At 41.3% G+C, this 20,832-nt stretch overlaps 1 protein-coding gene across 1 annotated transcript in view; it reads left to right on the forward strand.

The window, feature by feature from the left end:
• Positions 1 to 11,935: 11,935 nt before the first annotated feature.
• Positions 11,936 to 20,832, forward strand: part of Sema3e (semaphorin 3E) — a 229,983-nt gene continuing 221,086 nt past the window's right edge. Inside the window, exon 1 of the mRNA XM_038315439.1 lies at positions 11,936 to 12,050. Coding sequence (XP_038171367.1) covers positions 11,936 to 12,050 — 115 coding nt within the window. The remainder of the gene's footprint in view (positions 12,051 to 20,832) is intronic.

Genomic DNA, 20,832 nt, shown 5'->3' on the forward strand with positions numbered 1-20,832 from the left:
GGATGGAAACCCAGCCTTGTTCTGTTGCCCCTGACCTCAGTAATGTCAATGTTGTCCAGAGACTTCTGCGGCTGTTCATCATGACAGTAAAGACACATACCTGGCCCAGGAAATGGGAAAGTTGAGCGGGTGGGACAGTCACAGAAACAGCAGCTTCTGTGTAATTAACCCATCAGTTACTCACTTCCGCTCTCCATACCTCCTAGAAAATTCCATTTTGATTCAAGTGTAACCAGAAATAGAGAAGAAATAGGAATCTTGGAAATGTAAGTCATTTTGGCAAAATGGTGGATTGTAAGTCGTCTACCCAAAAGGGTTCGATACGGATGGAGAGCAGGCAAGGCTCTCAATCCCGAGTTCTAAAATCCTGAGTTTTCAACATTTAGATGTGAAGAACACAAAGCTTCTGGGAAGAAGCTTCAACAAGTCAGGATGCATCCTTCTTCATTATCTCCTGACTGTTACTGCGTGAAGAGAAGATGTGATGTGTGGAGTCCGGACTATGATATATGGAGAGGAACCAAGGAGTGTGGATGAACTTCCGGATAAAAAGCGCATGCGTCAGACACCTGCACGTCCATGCCATTGCTGCCCTCGTCACTTTAACCAAGTTACAGGATCAGTCTAAAGTGCCCATCAACGGATGAGCAGAGAAGGAATATGTCATGATACCCAACAGAGCGTTATCTGAAGAAGAATTAAGTTGTTTGTAGCAAAATAGATGGTACTGTAGACCATCGCGTGAAGGAAGCAAGTCGATCTCAAATTACAGCATCTCTTCTCTCATAGCTGGACGTTAAGGAAAGACAAACTGAAGAGCACGAAAGGAAAGGGGAATTATGAAGAATGTGGAAGGGGAAAGGCACAGGGCAGGGGAGAAAGGTGGGCAGATCAGAAGGAATAAGGGCAGGAGGTGAATACCGCCAAAGTCCAGCGTAAACACACGTGGAAATGCCCTCATGTAAGTCCTTGTTTTGTAGGATTCTTGTATGTTGGTAGAAAATAAAAGATTCACATCTGTAGCAATCATTCTCTCCGACAGAGTTCCTGAACCTACCCCGTGATGTCTTTATAAGAAATCACATTTGACATAATCAAATCACCTTTTTCGTTGGTCTAGGTATCTGGTGGATTTGTTTTTAGTTGTGATTGCCTGCAATCAATTCAAAATTCTCACAGAGCGTACTTTAGGCAAAGTGTAGACAAGTAAATAAAGGCTGCATATACACAATATTTTTGCACGGTTTTTATTCATAAATTCAAAAGAAAAATAGGTTTTTAGCTGAAAAGTAAGCAAAGTAAGGAACTTTAAAAAAAAGATTTATTTATGAAGCTGGAGAGATGGCTCAAAGGTTAAGAGCACTGACTGTTCTTCCAGAGGTTCTGAGTTCAATTCCTAGCAACCACATGGTGGGTCACAACCATCTGTAATGAGATCTGATGCCCTCTTCTGACCTGCAGGGACACATGCAAATAGAATGCTGTATACACAATTAATAAATAAATCTTTTATTTGTTTAATTTATATGCATTGGTGTTTTGACTGCATATATGTCTGGGTGAAGGTGTCAGAGTCTCTGGAACTGGAATTACAGACAGCTGTGAACTGTCTTGTGGGTGCTGGGAATTGAACCTGGGTCCTCTGGAAGAGCTGTCAGTGCTCTTAATCACTGAGCCATCTCTCCAGTCCCAGGAGCAATTTATTTTTAAGAGAATAAAGTGTAACATTTGTGAAGCTGAGGATTTCCAAAAGAAGAATTATTTGATTCTATAAAGAGGATTAAATTAATGCAAGGAATTATGCAGTGGATTGTGCGGGAAATGAGGAATTCTAGGAGAAATATTTAAGTTGAAAATTTATGCAAAGCAGGGAAATTTATACTTGAATTATTTATATCTTAGGTCAATGGTAATATTGTTACACTTTAAAGAAAATTATACCACACAGACTTCTGAAAATTTTTGTTAGGTTATGATAAAAAAAATGGTATGCCACATTGTAATATTATAAAGATGGCTTTGTTGAAAACAATTAGTAAAATAGACACTTTTGCTTTAAAAATTTAACACACAGTAAATATTTAATTTGCCTTTTAACTTTTTTTGAAACACATCGTTTCTTGCATTTGAGAGCTTATTCAGCTTGTTTCAGGAATATAATGCACTCATTGCTTTTTCCAATTTAAGTATTCATATTTCACATGACAGTTTTTATGAACTTCTGCCTTTTCTTACCACATTAAATGATCCACTTTCAGATGATAAAACAATATGTTAAAAATCTTTCTAATTGATTCTCACCAGAGCTCTATGTGAGTACACGAATCCCTGAAAACATATTAATTTTTAGCCTCATGTAGCACAAAGTCGAACTATAAATTGAGGTAGTCTCTGTGTTAAGAACACCGGGGAAAGGTACTATTTGATTTTTATTTTTGTTATTTGGCAGGTGAGCTTCTCATTCTTGATGTTGAAGTTTAGGGTACTTGATATTTCCTGGTTTTAGTTTTGCATTATTTCTTGTTGTAAATCAGAGTCCATAAAAAATACACACAGAAATTGCATAGTTGTTTCATGGTAAGAATATTAGAGATGACATAGATATTGGCATTGCATTTGTGAACCAGGACTGCCTAAATATAGTTTTCCATACTATCAACACTTCAACTGGGTTTGTTTGTGTTTAAGTGTTCATCCACATATCTTCACAACGTATATTTTCATACATAACACTTTTGTTTATGACATAAGTGATCATCTTTTCAAAATTCCAAGGTATTTAGTAAAATTTATTTCTTGAAAAGTTTTAGTGTTTTTTAATCATACATAGTTTATTTTTCTATTTTGGAACAAGAAAAACAACACAAAAACTGTGAGTCTTTGCATTTAGACATTCCCTTGATACCAACTACACGCAGTACCAGGCTCTGCCTGCACATGGTGCTAGCGCTATGCCCTCAGACTTAAGGAGTCAGAGCTGCCTGGCAGTGCAGAATTACCACTCAGCACCCACCTAAAATCGCTTTAACAACAAGACAGCAGATTTGACCACACCGGCAGTACAGCAGAAACCTTGCCTTATGTGAAATCTGGCTTATGGACAGGAACGATTTGTCTAAGCCATTTGTAGTGAAGCCAAATAAAGGTGATTGGAAATAATTACGTGCGATTTCCTGTCCCATCTTTGGCTCTCACTAATGCATTGACTGGCACTTGTATCCTCTCAACTGGATGATTACCTGCAATATTTTAAGAAAAGGCAGCCCTTGCAGGGAAAGAAGACTCACAGATTTCCACATGTATATGTGCAAGTGTGTGCATGCGTGCATATCCTTTTATTGGTTATTATAATTGTTTTGAACTTTAAAATTTACTAGCTAAACCAAAACACGGCTTACTTAAAATATCTTGATGGTCTATCACAGACTTTGCAGCATGAAGTTTAGTGTTTGTTTCCATTTATTTTAACGTGAAACAGATACATTTATAGAGTTGGTGGCAGCTTTATGAGATTTCGTATTCATTTTGTATATATTTCTTGGTTATATGACAACTGAAGATACTATAACAATAGATTATCCTTGGCAGTTTTTCTTAGTTTCTTGCCAACCCACTAAAGGGTAACTGCACTGTCTCAAGTCCTTCTTGTACAAGGAGGCAGATAGGTTTTTCTTCACCAATACTTACATAATGACCAACGTCTGTTAAGACAGGGTGGACGACTACAGGTGAGATCCGAATTATTTATCGGAAGAAAACAACTAAGTATCTTAAAATATATGCATAGTATCTTGTAAAATAATGGACAATCAGCTGGGCGGTGGTGGCGCACGCCTTTAATCCCAGACAGCACTTGGGAGGTAGAGGCAGGAGGATCTCTGTGAGTTCGAGGCCAGCCTGGTCTACAGAGAGAGTTCCATCACAGCTAAGACTGTTTCACAGAGAAAACCTGTCTCAAAAAACAAACAAACAAACAAAACAAAACAAAGCAAAAAAAAATCACAAAAAAAAAACGCTCAGTAAATACGTGTTGAATAAGTAAATCATTCCATGCCAAAGAGTTTGGGTGACTTTAACAGCTGTAGTTAAGTAACGATGGAAAAGTGAAAGACTTTGAGGCTGGAAATAAAATAATATATATAAAATTTAAAAAGTAATCATGGAATTGTCATTTTTCTCTTCCCCCCTTTACAAGTAAACAATATGACAAAGTACCTGGTAATGGAACATCTTTTGACCATTTGTTTCCATGATTGAAAAAAGTGAAGAGTGGTCTCAAAGCCTTCTATGAGATTTCAGACACAAAGGGTTGGGCAAATCCTCTGCTACATTGTTGGGACTAATGAGTCCTGGCCTTCAGCTGCTCTTCCCTGCTAGAACCTTCTAATTGAAGTTACTAGAAGCTGTGCCTAGCTTAGGGGATCAGAGGATGGGATTTTCACCTGTTGGCCAATGACTGCAGTGTATTTAAGCCTCCATGGTGCTACTAAAGATGGGCTTTTGGAACCAGTGTTGGAAGGTCTGCGTGTCGGTCTGTCTCTGCGTGTGTATTTGTGTATTCTCAACCTCCAGCCCCTTGCCTGAAGCTCGCGAACTGGGGTCTAGCGCACAGAGTGCAGAATGGGGCCGTGGGCACTACATTTATAGCATTTAATATTGTTTTCACACGGAATCTACTTTTACACAGATAGAATATAAACTACTATCTTTTGTTTAGCTATTTTAGCAATAACCTTTGTATGAAATTGCTGAAATCTTTTATATAAAATAACTATCATTAACTCTTGATAAATGATTTATTATCTTTAAATCGTTTCTTGGAGACATCTTTATCTCCTTGAAATTCTAACAACACATATGTGGGTCTGTTGTGCCTATATAGCGCATGGATATGATTAAATTTGCACAAATCTGCATCAAGAAACAAGAATCATTATTAGCTCATGAGTCCCCTCAAAATATTAATTTTCTTAGTTACTTTAGAATGTACTCTTTAAAAGGTTTCACTTCCATATTTAGCTCCAGTGATTGCTCCAAGATGGCTAGTCCAAACATGACGTCTAAAATGGTCAATTTTCTGCCTTCTGACTCATCCTGGGATGAAGGAATGTATCCGGTGATGTCAGTCCCAAGTGATGTCAATCCCAGGTGGTGATTGCTGTTGGAGGTAGCAAGTACCTGAAGGACTTTTTCTTTAAAACTTGAGGCTACAATGTGTTACTAAGACTTCTTAATGGTAAGTTACGGAGAGGGCACTTGGCAGAACCGTGATGTAATTTTGCCTCCGCAGTATTCTCTGAAAAGTGAGTGCCCTGGTTGGAGCGCTGATTCCAGAATCGCAGTTTAATACGGAGTTGTTCCTCTTAATAGGGTTTCACCAGAGCCACATCACGGGCATCTGTCTCCTAGAGCTTGCTTGTGTTTAAGTGCCAATGAGAAGGCAATGTCCTACAAAGGGCTGCTCTCTCTCAGACTTTAATCGGTTTCCGCACAAATGTCCCTCGAGTGGTCTCCAGGTTATAGGAAAGAGCGCACTAACAGTAATCACTGTTTTTACTCTGCGAAAGTGAAATCATTATGAAACACAACAGTGTGTGGGTGTACACGCGTGCATGCGCTGAGGATATTAGCTAAGTTTTGGGATCCACTCAGCAGGGAGAGCACCAGAGCTTACAAGGTCCCAGACAGATGCCACGACATCCTTGGACAACAGTTCAATAGCTATGGATGCTGTTGTGTAGTTTTTAAATGCAGAGCTCTGTCATTGAGAAACAATTCTTGTAACCCACACAGAAAAGAAAATAGAACCTGTACCTAAAAATTAAAGGGTTTGCTGAGTGACTACCATCCATAGTAATTGCATCTTGCCAAAAAATGTGGCATGTGTAAACATTGTTCTCTGATTAAAAACCATTAAAGACATTTTAAATCATGAAAAAACCTCAAAAGAAGATGAGAATAAAGATTAAATCATAAACAAAGTATGTGAAATTTTTATGAAGGTATTTTTTTTATTCCTTTTCTCACTCCTCATCTTCCTCCTCCTTTTCTACTCCTCCTTCTCCTCCCCCCTGGAATGACTAGCCTAAATGAAGGCTGACTAACTGACTTTCTTCTAAACACTGGCTTTAGAATGGTACTAGTTGCCGGTGGTGGCGCACACATTTAATCCCAGCACTCATAGGCAGAGGCAGGCAGATCTCTATGAGTTCCAAACCAGCCTGGCCTACAGAGCAAGTTTCAGAACAGCCAAGGTGACACAGAGAAAGCCTGTCTCAAAAAAACAAAAACAAACAGACAAAGAAGAATGGTACCACTTGACCTCTTTCATGTAGGTGAGTAGATTTTGCACTAGAGTTGGTGTCTTGTAAGACTACTACCAAAGTAAGCATAAAATGGAGACTAAGTCAGGTATCCATTTGTCCTCTACTTTTAAGTTACAGAAGAGGGGAGGTAGGTGATGCAGCTGCTAATCACGTGAGATAAGGAAGCTTAACTGAACGGTTGAGGAAAGGATCAGCAGGCTCTGTCTGTAATATTCAGCCTTGGCCGTAGAAAGCAGCAGCTGCAGCATTGACGGGACACTTGAGATGCTCTGGCCTGGAGATGCTGGGCATAGCAGGGCTCACACAAGCCAAAGGGGGATTAGAGAAGCAAAAATTCCATGGCTACCATAAAGAAATTTTATCTTTAGTTCCACAATGACTCAACACCACTGTTATTGTGATACTATGGCCTATTAATAGCTTTAATCGTGATGTCCTTGAGGTGTGGTTCCAGGTTGTTCATGGGCAAATAGTGTTTATGACATCATTTCTGTGTGCAGGACTCAACTGGAAAAGCTGAAGACGCTTCCCACCATTCCAGCTGTGACTCCAGCCATCAATTTGCCTTCTATTTAGCCTCTAAGTTTTCACATTACTCTGTGGCTTTGCCAGTGACTTCTGCTGGTCCCAGTGGCTTTGCCAGTGACTTCTGCTGGTCCCAGTGGTTTTCCCAGTGACTTCTGCTAGTCCCAGTCGCTTTCCCAGTGACTTCTGCTGGTCCCAGTGGCTTTCCCAGTGACTTCTGCTGGTCCCAGTGACTACCAGTGACTTCTGCTGGTCCCAGTGGCTTTGCCAGTGATTTCTGCTGATCCCAGTGGCTTTCCCAGTGACTTCTGCTGGTCCCAGGGGCTTTCCCAGTGACTTCTGCTGGTCCCAGTGACTACCAGTGACTTCTGCTGTTAACAGTGGCTTTGCCAGTGACTTCTGCTGATCCCAGTCACTTTACTAGTGATTTCTGCTGGTTCCAGTGACTACCAGTGACTTCTGCTGGTCCCAGTGACTACCAGTGACTTCTTCTGGTCCCAGTGGCTTTCCCAGTGACTTCTGTTGGTCCCAGTGACTACCAGTGATTTCTGCTGGTCCCAGTGGCTACCCGTGATTTCTGCTGGTCCCAGTGGCTTTCCCAGTGACTTCTGCTGGTCCCAGGGGCTTTCCCAGTGACTTCTGCTGGTCCCAGTGACTACCAGTGACTTCTGCTGTTAACAGTGGCTTTGCCAGTGACTTCTGCTGATCCCAGTCACTTTACCAGTGATTTCTGCTGGTTCCAGTGACTACCAGTGACTTCTGCTGGTCCCAGTGACTACCAGTGACTTCTTCTGGTCCCAGTGGCTTTCCCAGTGACTTCTGCTGGTCCCAGTGACCACCAGTGATTTCTGCTGGTCCCAATGGCTACCCGTGATTTCTGATGGTCCCAGTGGCTTTCCAGTGACTTCTGCTGGTCCCAGTGACTACCAGTGACTTCTGCTGGTCCCAGTGGCTTTCCCAGTGACTTCTGCTGGTCCCAGTGGCTTTCCTAGTGACTTCTGCTGATCCCAGTCACTTTACCAGTGACTTCTGCTGGTCCCAGTGGCTTTCCCAGTGACTTCTCCTGGTCCCAGTGACTACCAGTGACTTCTGCTGATCCCAATGACTTTACCAGTGACTTCCCCTGGTCCCAGTGACTTTACTAGTGACTTTCCTGACAGGATAGAGGGATGATGACTTTCTGATGTGTTGTCTGAGAGCAAGGTTTCCAAAGCAGAGTAGGTAAAGCATGCCAAATATATTGCCAAACAAGTTTGTGTTATATGGTATGGTACACACCCACCACACACACACACACACACACACACACACACACACACACACACACACACACACACCCCACCACCACCACCACCACCACCACCACCACCACCACCACACCACACCACCCAAAGAGCATATGTTTTTGATTCCTGATCATATACCATCTGTTGTATCTCTGAGCAGCTTTCTCAGGCAACTGCCACCACAATGATGATTCAATAACCCAAGATCTTCAATTTCCTACCCCACATTCATTGCTTAGTTCTCTGCTCTTGCTACAGAAAAAACAAAGAAAGTAGAATTTCTTAGGAGTACCTATTCCACTCTATTAGGCTAGATATAATACCTACCATTTATACTCATTTCTTTGGTCAGAATTAGACAAATAGCTTCAGAAATTGCCAAGACACTAGGAAGATTGTGCTCTGTATGCCCAGAAAGAATGATGGGATATTCCTGGTAGCAGCAATGAAGCCTAGCCTCTCAAAGAACACAAGGACATTTTAAATTGTGCAGAGATACCTGTTCACAATTTGTACTTGGTCTAGCACATACTTGAAAGAATTTAGTATGAGGCAACTCTTATTTTATATAAATTTGTTGGCTTTTACTTACCTATGCTGTAATAATAAAAATGGCAAATAAAACACACTCATGTCTAATGCTTAGATAACACCGTGAAAGGAATTTCTATACACCAAATTTAATTTGTAAAACTTCACCCCATTTGAAAACCTTGTGTATAAATAGGAATTTGTTCTTTTTTTTTTTAACAGATATTCCACATGATTCACAAGATGGGCAGAAGTACCTACTGGGAAGGATTTTGCTAGAGACCAGTTTCTCTTCTGTTCATAAAATTGGGGATCCAGTGATTAATGTGTCTACACCAATTGGAAGGACCTGGGACTTCCTGGTCTTCATTCCCCCCCCCCCACCCTTACCCCACATTTCCAGATTGAAGTTGTTCATACAGTAAAATTAACACCAAGGGGAGATTTAGAGTGACATTTGACTTGACAAGAATAACTTTATTACTGGCATTGGTTTTGTTCGATGACATCTCTCTGTTGTTTAGATTGATGCCCTGCAGCATCTCACATCAAGCATGGAATCACCAGATCTCGATGTTTATCCACGAGATCAGAAGTCCACAAAGACACTTTGCTCAGTGCGGATTTTCTTTTTTCACCTCCCCTCCAATCCAGTATTTTCCAAAGTAAATGTTAATCATTCAAAGTATTGTAACTTTTATGTCCTAGTATATCTCTATAATTCTTGGCTTATATGTAATTACTTAAAAAAAAATCCACTGCCCGAAATGTCATACCGAAATGGTAACTTGAACGGCAAACCCACACCTGAGGTCTGTTCTTAGCTTCTTTTACAATGTGAAATGGCCAGTTTTGTTTCAAAGACTATTCCACAGGAGTATCTGAAAACACTTGGAGGATTCTGAGAGCTTCAAAAGTTCCAGATGCTTAGTTTAACAGTCATTATTTGTTTGTTTGTTTGTTTGTTGCATTATTTATGTTTCCTCTTGTATACAGAGGAAGGTAAAGGCCATATAGAGGATTAGAAAGAAAACTCAGTGGAAACATGATGAACAAGAGCATTTTCATGGTGACTGAGGAACTGGATACTGTGCTAATTGCTTTGAAATTGCCCTATCGTTGAGGATACTATGTAAATCTGAAGAAAAATCTTAACATCAATAGTGTTTTTCCCCCACTGACTTTGTGTCTTAATGTAATATAGCTGTGATGGCTAGCATTGCTTCAACCCATGCAAACCCAGGACAACTGCAGTCTTAAGTAGATGTCCCTTGAATAAGTGTATTCATTTCAGTAAAGGGCACAGAGTCTACAATTACTGTCTTCTCCTAGAACCCTTCCCTTAGATAATGCTGATACAGTTGCCCTCTGTGCTCTGGGTACTTCACTTCTGGAATAAAGGGAAAGAGGACGGTGATGTTACAATATATCACAATTAGATCTGTAGCTCATCAGCCTGGCTTTTAAAGTAGGCAAGTGCCTAAGGAGACCACCCCGTGTTAAAAGTCTCCACATACTTCATGCTGTTTTAGTGTTAAATACTGTTTAGAATTTGTTATCTTTTGTAAACCTTGGAAATCTAATTATTTATAATCCCCAGTGACATTTACGTTTTTACTAACTACACTCTGCTTGCATAAGAACATATCATCCTCTAAACATGGGTAAAGAACGCCTGGTTGTAGTTTTCTTCGCTTATATGTGATGTAGGATATTGGAATGACCCAAGTTACCTTTTTGTTAGAATCACATGAGTTTTAAGCACCTAATTCTGAAATCCATTGCTGTGCAGATAAAGAATCGGAGAAACTCCCCATAGCTGATATCATTTGTTTACCATTTAACTCTCAGCTGTCAGAGCAAACATGTATCGCAGCTTATTGCTCGCTTGAAATAATACAATTCATTTCCATGCCAGCACCTCTAGAATGTTTGGTTTAGTTTTCGAAACTGATTGAAAGTACGTTGAGAAGTTGCCCTACTGTGTTAAGCTTATTTACACAAACAGGGTGTCGTGAAAATAAACTCCCGAGAGTACACAGCACTGAGTTCTAAGGCGCTCACATCCCGCATTCTCTTATGCCTGTGTTACACAGACCCACCCGGAAGACACACTCAACTTTACCATGGACACCGCACCGAGGAGCAAAACCTCAACGCTTAATTTTTCTTAAATTTGAAGTGAGGTTTATTTTTTGCTTTATAAAAATGAATCTAAGACAAATCCTTTTTTCCATACTAAGCCATTTATGAAACGATGGCGCGGGTGGGGGGGGGGGCGGCATCCCTCCCACCCCCCACCCAGGCTCTTAAAAAAAAAGCATTTTCCTCAGAAGAATCAAACATAGCATTTGTAAGGTGGAAGCAATACAGAAAGCTTCAATTGTGAGCAAGAGTCTGTGGAAAGAGTGAACAAATTAATTTGGCTCCTGGATGGTGGCAGAGGATTTAAAAAAGTGGATTTGTTCAGGGATCGCCCTTGGTGAGGGAGCATTTAAAAGTCCTTCCCGAGGCCAAGTCCCAGGCTTTCACATTCTTAAATAATCGGGGTATTATGCAGGTTTTCCTGGCCACGCCCCGCCAGGGTGAGGACCTGTCTCCCGAGCCCGGCGGGCGCGTCACAGCCGCGGAGATGCAGCGGGGCACGTGGGCTGGAGACACTTCCTAGAAACGCGCGCGGGCTCAACCCTGCCTGAACTTTCCTGTAAACAGCGCGCTGACAGGCGGCATCCCCGCTGGGTGGATCCTGCGCTCCTGGCGCAAGTGGCACTTCTTGCTTTTAATTAGCGCGAGGAGAGGCGAAGAAGAGCTCTAGCTGCTCGGCAAGTCAGTGCAGGAGGCTGACTTCTGGGAGGCTTGGGGGAGGCTGGAGGGGGAAGAGCTGGGGGAGGTTGCCGGTCGACTCCGGCTGTTTTCTCAATGAATAGCTGGCGGGGAGATTGAAGCCAGTCCCAGCCTCCTCCTCACGCCCGCGGCTGGGTGACGGCGACAGCTCCAGCCGGGACCTGGCTCTTAAGACGCGCTCCTTGGAATGGAATGCCCTCTTGCTCCGCGCTTCTAAACCACCGGTCCCGAGGAGAGGAAGGCTTTGCGGATCCAAATCTGCCCAGGGAATGGTACTTGGGAATGGTGTTTTTCTGATGACAACCCCCTCTGTTTGTGACAAAGCCTGTCGCCTGCAGTTGGCCCTGGAGGGAAGTCCTAAGAACTGAGTCGATCCTGCTTTAAAGTGAGGCTGCCGAGGCTACGAGAGAGCCGGCACACACCATGGCACCGGTCGGACGCATCCTCACCTTGCTGCTCTGGGGTCACCTGCTGGAACTCTGGACCCCAGGTCACACCGCGGACCCCGCCTACCCCAGGCTACGCCTGTCACACAAAGGTAAGTTCCCTTTCCGTATCCTTTTGTTAGGAAAATGCCCAAATGGAAAAGTCCCTCAACACAGGACCATCATCTTCCAAGACCTCAAAAGTGCACCTGAAACCTACTGCGAAACTCACCCAGGATCGGAAGCACCTCGAGTTAACATATCCTACCTCATCTGGAAAAAGTGTTAAGTCACATGCCAACTCGGAGGTGTTATTTTTGCCCTAGAATTATCAGATATTATTCCCGAGAAGTTCACAGAACTGAGAAGGTGGGGCACAGTTGCTAATAGCTGGAAAGGCTGAATCCACCAAGTGAGCAGTAGGTACTGAAATAACACCACTTGCATTATGGGAGCTATATGGGACATACTTTAAAAATAGAGGTACACTTTTTTTGGGGGGGGTTGGGTATTTTGTTTGTTTTCCTTATTATGAGATGGAGAGGAGGAGAAAATTCCCGAGGGGAAAAAATGATACCACCCCCATGTAATAACATGTAATGTTATTACATGTAATGACTAACAACTAATACAAATTAGCCTTCACGCTGAGATGGTTATTTGAATAATGTGATATGTGGCAAAATAAAGCAGCCTATTGGCAATCATGGTAAATTGACTTACATTTTAGTATGCACTAGTCATTTCTTTTAAATGTGCATCAGTCTTATTTTTACTGACGGTCTAGCGGAGTTTATTTTACTTATTTATTTATTTTATTCTGCACTTAGGTCTTACCCAGCTACATCATATTCATAAATAAATGATCATAAAGATGATAGGTTTTGCATCAGGACCAGTCAAAATCGATTACAACTCCTCCTGTCACCAAGCAAACAAGGGACAAAACCTGTTTTAAGAGGAAGTAATTTTGTTGACTTCAAAGGAATTGGGAATAAATTGTTGGGAATGAAGTATTCATTGCCACCACCAGTTAAGACAGAGAACAGATGCAATAATAAGGATTACATAAGAGCCTTTTTTTTTTTCCAAGCTGAGTAAACTCTTAAATTGTCTTTCACTATGGAAAGACAGAACCTGTACTTTTGGGTACGAGGTAGAAGATGGAAATAGCAGGTCTGAGTTTTGTATGACATACATGGTCTTTTTGTCTTCTTATTGGACAGCAGGAAATGTGTTGGGGATTGTAGAAATTTCTCATCTTAATACTTAAAACTATGGATATGTTCTTGAATTAGATAATTTTCTTGTTATATTATATAGTCAGTACCAAGATGTTTAAAAATACATGAACACTACATCTGTAAAGTATATGAAATATAGTGTCCTGAATTAGCAAATGGCTTTTGATTTAGGACGTTTTATTATGATAGTTAGGTATCAAAGTCTCTGCTAGAAGTTGTAGCCAAATATATCATGGTGCCAAATGAATGGGAGGGAATGTGAAAAATGAAGATGCCAGAAATAAAAAGTTGATTCTGTTTCTTATAAGTAGTATTTATCTTAGAGCTATTATGAATGAGTTTTTTTCTACTTTCTTTTTGTCTGAGCATAAATTGTTGGTATACATGAAGCTTACTTTTCATAGTGATTTTATGAAAAAAAATCACAAATTTGCAGGAAAAGGAATGGCCTTGGAAAACATACTGTTAAGGGAGGTGACCCAAACTCAGGCAGAAAAACATTGTATATCTCCCTGATATGTGGATCCTAACCTATTATGTGTGCCGTGTGTCTGTAACAGGGAGCAAGCGTAACTACCTTTAGGTGTACTATGGCATTTAGACAGCCGACCAAGGAAGGGTCATATTAGGTGATGAAGAAGAATGGAATGCAGGCAAAAGGACACATGAGTCATGGAAGAGGATTTAAAGCTAGCTTTTTCCTCCTAGTTTCAACTCTGCCATAATTCTTCTTCTTTTTTTCTATTTTGTGGTGAAAAACTGAATAAAAATGTAGAGAAGAAAGAAAAGCGAGTGAGCTGTCAGCTTTGACATGCTGCTGTTCTGTTAGGTCTTCTATTAACCTTTATGCTCCAAGAGTGCTTGGCTTTTGATAGCTCAGTATTAGTATGTTCTCCCAAACTGTCTCATTTGATTTGGAGCTTACAATTTGGTCAGTGTACCAAAATTACGTGGGAGAGCTGATCTCATTTTTATACTTTTATCAAGCTCATCTTTGAGATGTCTCTGCTGATCAGAGAGAGGACTGTAACTGATGTGATGAGCTGTGGCATGTGCTGTCATCGAGAGGAGCTGCTAGTATCTGTGTGGACTAGACAGAAAACTCTCGCAAGGTTTCTCTTTGGCATTTCTTCACCTTTTGTTGGGATGAGCTAAACAGACACTTTTATGGTGATGATTTTATACAAATGCTTGCTGTACCACAGGGGCCTCAGTGACAGGGGAATCAAAGAATGTCAGAGCAAGGACACCCAGTTTGGCCAGCATAAAAATGAGCTCCTTGCTCCTCCACACTCTGGAATTCAGGAGCTGTTCCAGGCGCCTTCAAATATTAGGAATAGTTGAGTGCAGGTTAATCATCTGAAGTATTGAATGGTGGTAGTAATGCTGGTCTTTCAGTAGGAAGAGGATTTGAGCCATTAATATTACCAACGGATGTTCGTTCTTTCAAATAAGATATATGGGTGTCTGTGAGACAGCACCTCTGTGTTGCTGCCTGACCCCACCAGGTAACACTGCCAGCTCCCTAGATGTGGCCTGTGGTATTCATCCATCATTCTTCTCCTGACAGTGGTCTATACCGCGTGCGAGAAGGGTGGGAGAAGAGCAGTCATTTTTCTTACACCCTCCACTTCCAAGATTAGAGAGGGGGGAGAAAGAAATCTTCCCGAGAAGGAGGGCATTTAACTGTCATGCGCAAAGCCTGAGTTAATTTGTCTAAATGTGTGTTCAGAAAAATATCCGGAAACCCACAAATCCCTTCATTTTCCTTCTGCTCTTCTGCCTATTTGGCAATGGCTTGTTCTTCAATAGACTTTTCCAGAAGAAGGCTACTAAGTCGGAAGGGAGTATGGAATAGAGAGCACCTTCTAGTTTATTTCCAATCATTCTTCACCTATGATGGGACGTACTCATTCTTTTGTTCTTCTTACTACCTCAGTATTTGGAAAATGTGTCAATTTGGGACAAGTAGAGAACATGGAAAGACAAGGCAATTCCTGTTCAGAACATACACGTTTCTCTTGTTCAAATTTATAAGAACAAATAAGCTTAGTTAACAAATGAAAACATAGTTGGGAGATGGTGGCAAAGGCCTTTAATCCTAGCACTTGGGAAGCAGAAGCAGGCAGATCTCTCGGTTTGAGGCAGTCTGGTCTGCAGAGTGAGTTTCAGGGAAAAAAATGGGTGGCAAGATGCTATCTCATTCTGAAAAAATTTTCAGTCAAGAGGTCAGGATTTGAGCAGTGTTGAGGTTGACTATATAAGGCAAAAATTTTCAAGTTGGAGAGTAGTCATGCTTCATGTGCACTTAGTTGTTCCCGCGAACGAAGATGGCATTGATAAGATTAATAAAGAACGCACTTTCTGTTCAAAGAGCTTTCCTTGTGATCCTCAAGAAAGAACAAATGGAAAGAATGAGGAGGAGTCCTGAAGACCTGAGTGGATCCACATCGGTGTCTGTTCTTTCCTTATCTGTCACCATCCTGCATTAATGAGGTTACTGGGAAAACAAAAATAACCTTCTTGATAAAGGAGTTGAGAGAAGGCAAAAACAAAAAAAAACCAATTAGCAAAGAAGCAATCACAGTATCTGTAGAAAGATCTGATCAACCAAGAAGTCAATAAGGAACAGTCCATCAGGGAGTCTGGAAGACAGGAGCTCAATGTCCTCATGAGGAAGGACGGTCACAGAAGAGAGTGGTGTTTCAGCAAAAGAGTGTTCTCCTAGGATGTCTGGGGAACAGACAGTTAGGTCAAGATGTGTTGACGTTATAAACGGAGGCTTTGAAGGGACACCCATACACATAAACCCTGCCCTAGAAAGTGTTAAGCAGTGTGTGTGTATTTAGGCATTCTGACTGATCTGCCACAGTCACAAGAGCTCAGGATGTGACATCAGCAGCCTCCATCCAATGCCCTACTCTTGGTCATGATGGCAATTTGTGCATCAGTGTGAAAAATACTGGTTGCCGTAGTGCCCTCTTGCATATTTCACTGAGGATTGGAGAGGATCCCCAATACTAGAGAAAGTACTTTATACTTTAAAAATGTATATATTACTAACATTCCTTGCAAACTACTGTGTTAATTGTTGTGGAAGGCAGCAAATTCTAAGGGAAATGACTGTTGGCAATGGAGGGAACTTAGATATGAACAAGTGCTGCCATACAGGGAGCAAATGTGATGGATGATCTTCATGAGCCATCTTCCTTACCTTTGTGCCTTAGTTATGCCAACTTAGAAGATCATTACTCCATCATCATTGCCAACTTTCCATGGTCAATATTTGCTCTGATTACCACAAGAAAAGTTTTGCATGATTGTCCTGGAGACTGATGTTTATTTTCTATCCCGAGTAACTAAAAATTAAAATAAAATAAGGCAGTAACTAAGCTATTATTTCCTGTCCCAGCTCAAAGTTGGGTTTCAGGCAGTAACTAAGCATTATCAGTAGTGATATTAGTCACACATCTCTGGGTGTTAATAAATAAAAACTGGTCATAAGGCATGATTCATAATCACAACAGTTAAATAGGACGCAGGAGTGAACACTAACCTCCAGGCCAGACTCTATCGGGGAGTGAGAATGACGCGGTAGCTTTCTTAACCAACAGTTTACGTTAAGACATAAAGATGGGACAAAGTGTGAACACTGTTTCGTTGAGCTGGGCTTACACAAAAAGGCTTTCTGCTCTATGTAAGTAATAAGTAAGAATGGTACTTATTGAACTTATATTTTTGTGTTTATTGGAATGCTTACATGGATATCGTATCAGTATATCAGTCATTCCATGAATCACTCAGTTATGACATGGATATTGAAGATCACAGAAGAAACACAGCTATTCCTTCTTAGAGAACTGAAGGCGCCCGAGGGAGGGTCAGGGTTAGAGAAGGCCATAGAAGAAGTTTATTAATGAACTAGATGATAATTTATGTGTGTATAACCATCTAAGAATCGTTTTGAGGGCAGTTTTCTATATGGAAAATAAGCTCTATGCCTGCTTTTGATTAGTAAATATATACAATAAAAATCAGGATTCCGTAATGAAGTATTCTTTTAAACCTTATTTTACCATACTGTTGTCTTACTAGTCAAGCTGATTTGTCACTCAGCCTCAGGGCATTTCGTCTCTTTTTTTTCTCTTCCAGAGATGAGATCACTTCTCAATTCCATGCTTTAATTCTGCGTTCACATAATAAACTGCCAAGCTATTAACTTAGTTGTTGCTGGGAGAAATTGCTAGCAATCTGTTGAGTCAGTTTTATTTCATTAGTGATGTCTAAAGGGTTCATTGCAGGTCTCTGGTAGGAGAGTGTGGACAAACTTTACTCCTTTATCTTAAATGTTTTGTGGTTTCATAGAGGAATTTGGTCAGCAGGAATCCAGAAAAGCACCCCGTAGATACACATACCCATTCAGACACTGTCATTACTCTCTTAAGTGGCCCTCAATTTTACAGTGAAATTACTCATAATATCTTCTAAGGGTGCATAGTGACCATTTAGATTTCTTTTTTAGTTCCAGTACCAGCGATGCTAGTTCACACCTGATGCTTCAGAACACTCAAGAAATTATGTAAGAAAATGGTTGGCTATGGTAAATAATGGCTTCCATAACAGGATTTGAAACAGAGAAATATCAATGTCTTTAGGTATTCCTTAGAGATAAGCAAGCATTGTTCTTTGCATACATCATAAAGATGGCAATGACAATACATTTGTAGGTGAGTTATTCTCAACTTGTTCTTCAAAACCTGTCAGTGGGGCTGGAGAGATGGCTCAGAGGTTAAGAGCATTGCCTGCTCTTCCAAAGGTCCTGAGTTCAATTCCCAGCAACCACATGGTGGCTCACAACCATCTGTAATGGGGTCTGGTGCCCTCTTCTGGCCTGTAGGCATACACACAGACAGAATATTGTATACATAATAAATAAATAAATATTTAAAAAAAACATGTCAGTGCCACATGTAAACCAAAGGTTTCAGTTTCTGTTGCTGAGGGACCATTTCTTTCAGGACTAATGATTTCAAGAACTGACAACTCCTCAAGATGATACCTTGTCTTCCTATGAGCCTGTGGTAGTCAAGGCAATCGATTATTCAAAAACACCTCTGCCTTTTGAGATTCTAACGCATAGATCATGGTCTTTCCTCCTATTATCATTATACTCTGACCTAGTAAAACCTTGCCCTTCAATGGCCCATTAAAAAATACAAGAGAAATTAACTGGTTTTCTTGAAGGTTTTTTGTTGTTGTTGTTGTCCGAGACAGGGTTTCACTGTGTAGTACTGGAACAGTTAGTCTCCTGGCTGTCTTGGAACACATTATGTAGACCAGGTTAGCCTCAAACTCAGATCTGCCTGCCTCTGCCTCCTGAGTGCTGCTGGGATTAAAGGCGTGTGCCATCATGTCTGCTCCCTGCTTGAAGCTTTTTAACCTGAAAAGTGAATTCCATATCTATCCCTGGTAACTAAATTCTCAGCCATCAGTGTTCTCTGTCCATGGGCTTAGAATGATCAACAGAACAAATACTTAAGGCCCAGACATTACAAAACACTGTCACATTCTTATTTTGATGGCCCCAATCTCCCTAGTATTTGATGAAGCAGGCCTAATTTAAACCTAGCTTCTGGTTACATGATGTGAGCACGTAACTTGTGTTTCGTGAGCATGAGTCTCCTCAGTTTCAAAGCAGTGTGGTGTTTAATTTGCAGATCGTGAAGGATCAGGGAAGTAGACAGAAATGGATGAAGTACAATACTTTACCCTTAGGTAGCTTTTCCAAACTGACTCAGTGAACCAGAGGTCAGTCTGAGAGCTTCATCTACTCTGGTTTTCCTTTTTAGTTGTGAAAGTAATCATGTGCAAACTCTTAGCTTCCAATTTAAAATAAGGGAAGATACTCATCACAGGTTTTCCCTAAAAGCAAGATTTTTTTTTTTTGTTAGAGTCAGTTCTTACTGCTGTAGATGGCTACACATAGTACAGAAGTTGGTGTCTTTGTATTTTAAGTTACTGCAGAATTACTTTGTTAATCGTTTAAAGGAAGTTGGAAGTTTATCAGTGGCACTTTGGAGGCAGCAGATCAAATCCTAAAAAGGCCTACCTAACTAAGGTAATTGTAGACCCAACATTGTAAAGCACAATAGGGCTGATATTACAAAAGCCAGACCACACTGGGCAAGCTTAGTCTAAACAGTGCCCGGTAGGCGGCTATCAGCTCAGCATGTGTTGTTTGCTTTGAAAGTGAAAGACAGCCTTAAGCTCTGTCTTCCCAGGACAAACAAGGTAGGGTGGCGGGGACGGGATTGACTCCCTACACCTCGCTGGACTTCAGCAAGTACCCATCGCCACAGGAGTAAGGCACAACCCCGTGGACACTGTGATCTCCAAAGCAGAGTGTGATGGGGTGGTGTGTCAAAGGTTCCAGGAAAACTGAGGCATCCTGAGAGGCTGTTTATGGCTCCTTCCATAAAGCTCACTTTAGAAGAAGGGCTTAGCCTCGTCTGGGAATCCACCTCCTTTCCCCGTGGTGAGGGAAACAGCAGGGCTTCAGGAAGTCGTTTCCCGGCATCCCTCGCTTTCCCATCTATGTGTAATCCTCGTATTATTTCGTTCTAAACACTACTTTGCACGCACATGCCAGTTTTGGGCAATCACAGGATACCTCCTTTTTTTTTTTTTTTGCCAGCTGGGTCCCCTGCTACATAGTGTGCAGTTCCTTCGTACCATCTCTCTCCCGGGTTGTTTTTTCTCATAGAGGAATTCCTTATCTTTTCCTCACTTTAGGCCGACAAATGAGAAGCAAACCACTTGTCGAGAATGACATATATTCATTCATCCTCAGTTTCCCTTCAAACTTCATTTTATTTTTGTTATCTAATTGGATGATCGGAAAGCAAGATAGAGCTTTAAATCAGAAAAAATTACAATTATCAGATAGTCAGAATTCGTTGAAATTTATCTTCTACTGAAATATTAGATAGATACCTCACTGGATAATCAGGAATCTAATCTCCCTTCTCTAGCCTGTTTTTTTTTTTTTTTTTTTCTTCAGGCTGGTAGCTGATGCTCAATGGTACCAAGAGATTGAGACACTGGCAGCATGGGGGGGGCTAAACCTGATAACTGATGTAATCCGTAGCTAAACTTGAGTTAGGGAAAAGACAGACTATTATCAATGCAAACCTACTAACTTCTGTGCTCTCAGGTTTTTGAGCGTTAGCTTTGGGAAAGCGAGAACAAAAAGAGGGTTTTATTTCTAGGTTTCTGTGGGGGCACAAAAGTGCTAAGAATAAGTCCCACCCGTGATTTCAGGCGGCCAGTGCTGCACAGCCCCACAGAAGAACAGCAGCAAAGAGAAGGAGAATAAAGGGGGAGAGAATAGCAGCCAGCCTCTTCTGACCCATCATCTCTTGGAAACGAGGGGGCTAGAGTGGGCTTTAAATTCTGAGTTCAAAACGTACTGTAGATCAAAAGGCAAACAAAATGGGTTCTCTCCATGGCTTGCTGTTATTTACCACTCCTGATTGCTTGTTTCCTGAGTGCAGTTTACTGGGGACCACTTGCTGGTGCTGGCTCAGGTCCCTTCCAGTTCCCCAAATGCATGGACTCCTTTCTTCACTGACAGCCTTCCTGTGTGTCTGAT

Source organism: Arvicola amphibius, chromosome 18 (assembly GCF_903992535.2).
Source record: "Arvicola amphibius chromosome 18, mArvAmp1.2, whole genome shotgun sequence".
NCBI lineage: Eukaryota > Metazoa > Chordata > Mammalia > Rodentia > Cricetidae > Arvicola > Arvicola amphibius.